This window comes from Elaeis guineensis, chromosome 7 (assembly GCF_000442705.2).
Source record: "Elaeis guineensis isolate ETL-2024a chromosome 7, EG11, whole genome shotgun sequence".
Classification (NCBI taxonomy): Eukaryota; Viridiplantae; Streptophyta; class Magnoliopsida; order Arecales; family Arecaceae; genus Elaeis; species Elaeis guineensis.
In genome coordinates this window covers 22,881,837-22,885,008 of record NC_025999.2, presented here as the reverse complement: position 1 = coordinate 22,885,008, position 3,172 = coordinate 22,881,837, and the positions used below count along the sequence as shown (strand labels likewise).

The 3,172-nt window shown below is 39.2% G+C and overlaps 1 protein-coding gene across 1 annotated transcript; it reads left to right on the top strand.

The window, feature by feature from the left end:
• Positions 1-1,341: 1,341 nt before the first annotated feature.
• Positions 1,342-2,179, top strand: LOC105033959 (protein GL2-INTERACTING REPRESSOR 2). The gene is made up of 2 exons (XM_029261457.2): positions 1,342-1,517; positions 1,599-2,179. Exon 2 carries the CDS (start codon positions 1,611-1,613, stop codon positions 1,962-1,964), a length of 354 nt encoding a protein of 117 aa, XP_029117290.1. The 5' UTR covers positions 1,342-1,517; positions 1,599-1,610; the 3' UTR covers positions 1,965-2,179.
• The last annotated feature ends 993 nt before the right edge of the window (positions 2,180-3,172 follow it).

Genomic DNA, 3,172 nt, shown 5'->3' with positions numbered 1-3,172 from the left:
TCCACTAACAAGCCTAATAGGATGGGATGATTAATTGGAAAAAGTCGGGTTCTAGTGATCGTAGCAGAAAACGACCCACAAAATAACACCACCTAAAACATCTTTCAGGGCATGAGAAATTAGTTTAAAATGTCAAATTAGGAATAATTGTTGAGATGGAAGATTAATAGATTACTTGGGCATGCTTTCTAATAACTATATTATATAATATGATTTTGCAAAGTATTTTTATCTAGTTAAATTACAATTCATAGCCATTGTTTTAAAATATCTCATAACAAATTATAGTGCTATTTGGGTTTTATGCAAAAAGACTAATTGTTTTTAGACAACCAATGCAAGCTTGTAGATGTGCTATTATCTAGAAAAAGTGCAGTCCAATGAAATTTCAGTGAGATTTGCATTTTTTGAGACTTGGATAATTCATGTAGTCTGCACTGCACTAGTCAATAGGTTAACAGATGTGCAGTAGACACCACTACTTTAGTAGGTTCGGTTGATTAAACGTTCTCCAGAAAAAAAAAATTGAAATTTGTCTTACTAAAGTATATAGTAATTAATAAGAAAGAATTCTTAAATGGATAATTTACATAATTTGCACTAGTTAATAGGTTATCAGATGTGCAGTAAACACCACTACTTCAGTAGGTTCTGATCATTAAAAGTTCTCACAAAAACAAGAATTGAAACTGCCTCACTGAAGTTTGTAGTAATAAGAATGAATTGGAACTTATTTTGCCATTTTCTTTTCATTGTGATTGAACATTTCACATATCGTGAGATATGAATTTCTCATGCCCCCTGCATGTGGGCCCTCAGTCACCTCCCTCCAAGCCAAGTTGAAGTAAAAGGTAGTTAAGGCATCCAACAGTATGTACACGCTCTTAAAGAGACAAAGCCAGCAATAGAGATAGAAGAAGGAAATGCAGACGGCTGAGTTTTCTTTTGTTATTATGATATTTTTTTAGATGTACTTGCACCATCTGTAATTTGATGGGGCACAGGTGTTATTATTTCCATTTTCCAATACTGTGAAATATCGCATCTTGCTCTAATTGTAGTTTTACTGTAGTTTTCGCTCTCTTCTCTCCCCACCTTCCCACACTGCAAATCTAGTTAATATTAGTTGTTTCTGACAATTAGTAAATTAGGCTCCTCAATTTAAGCTCCAACCTCCCACTCGGTCCTTCAATTTGCATCACTTCCTCAACCTCTACCCCTTCTTAATTTTATATTAGAAATGAGAAAAGTGAAATAAAATCAAAACACAAAGAAATAAAGGATGAATTAAAGGATCCTCTTCAATTCTCTTCTTATATAATGGCATGGGAAGTGCAGCACCACCACCACCTCATAACTAGAACCATTAACGTGCTTCTCTTGGTGGAGGTTCTCATCCTGTCCGTTCCCCACCCTTAGAAGCTCACCTCCTTGCTTCTCCCTAGGTGATCCTTGATCACCTCCCCTCTTCACCCCTCTCACCTTTTGTAGGCTAGGAGAATTGCCTCAACCTTTAGGTAATTCTTCTTCTACCATTGAACTAGTATACAAGGCTTCTATGATATAATTCACTTTGATGAAGGGTTCTCATGTTGCAGGGTAGGGCAGAAATGAGCCGTAACAATGGGAAGAGCCCAAAGGTGGACCTGAAGGTGAACCTATCACCAGCACCACCAAGGGGAAGGGGGGGGCCATCAAGCAGGGCTGTAGCTGATGATGGTCACTCCCCCAACAGGTCATCATCATCATCATCTACAGTGTCACCACCAAGCTCGTGTGTATCATCGGAGGGGGAGCAGAAGCAGTCGAACAGCCCGGAGGCAACGTCGATGGTTCTTGCCGGGTGCCCACAGTGCCTCATGTATGTCATGCTCTCTGAGGACGACCCCAAGTGCCCCAAGTGCAAGAGCACTGTGCTTGTTGACTTCCACCGTGGTAACAACAACAAGACCAGGAAGGGCTAGAGATGGCTTGTTTCACTGCTGCTGCTTTTACTAGTACTGCTTCATCCTTCAGTCTCTAAGTTTTCCATCTCCACTCCTTGATCTCCCATCTCTCTCTCTCTTCCTCTCTCTCTCTCTCTCTCTCTCTCTCTCTATCTATCTATCTATCATATCTGAAGACGATGTAAAAGGCCAATCCCGGCCAAACTTTCACATCAAATATATATACGTAGTAGTTTCCCTCTCATTTCCTCTAATCTACAATATAGCATAATTAGTGTAGTTCACAGGATATTCCTTCAATACATGGCGTAGCAGAAGCATCATACAAACCTTTTCCCGTAGAAATTAATTGTGTAACGCTTAGACACAAATGTAATACATGTCATATGCATGAAAGGATAAGAGCCCATCTCAATATTTAGGTAGCTTATCCTAACAATTTTGTTATCAAAAAGAATAAAACACCACTTTAAACCTGGCATATATACAACAAAATTGCATGCATTAAGAAAAAGAGGTCATACAGAGAGCAGAAGAGGTAGTGTTTGGATTAAATCCACATGTGAGTACTGTACAACAACAGCTGTCTTTGCATGCTATGAAGTAGTGGTTGGACCACCTATTGGTCGAATCAGGTCGGTGACCCTTTTTTAAGACTCTGAGGGATTCTAACGCCACCTGCACCTTATAGCCACAATCCTTCCAGCTTGGCTGGAGCCCAGTCCCAGTTAACCGAGATATTGAGAACTCGGACCAAGTGAGGGTCGACACCTTATGGAATCAAACATGTCCCCTCATCTCAAGTGGCAAGCAATCGTACCATCCAAACTAAGGTTTGGTAGCAAATTAGGTGAATGACCATGACTCAATGATGTTAAGACCTCTTATATTTTCTTATATCTTTTCCTACCAGCTGGGCCTCTCCATGTGGCTTTAATCAAAACAATTTTCCCTCAAAACCAAAGTTATAATCTGTAATAACTTTTTTGATAACAATGTATGATAAATTAAAGCCGAGCCAAATATACAAGGTCTGCATGCAGATTTTTCTAACATGTGTATCTGCAAGAAAATTAAGAGAGAGAGAGAGAGAAGGGTGGTTAGAGGCATTGAAAGGGAAGACTATTTTGGATTGAAATCCCATAAAATCAAATAAATGCACCAGTAATTGAGGCAGTTGAGAGTAATGAGAGCGATAACTTCAGATGATAAATACCAATTTATGT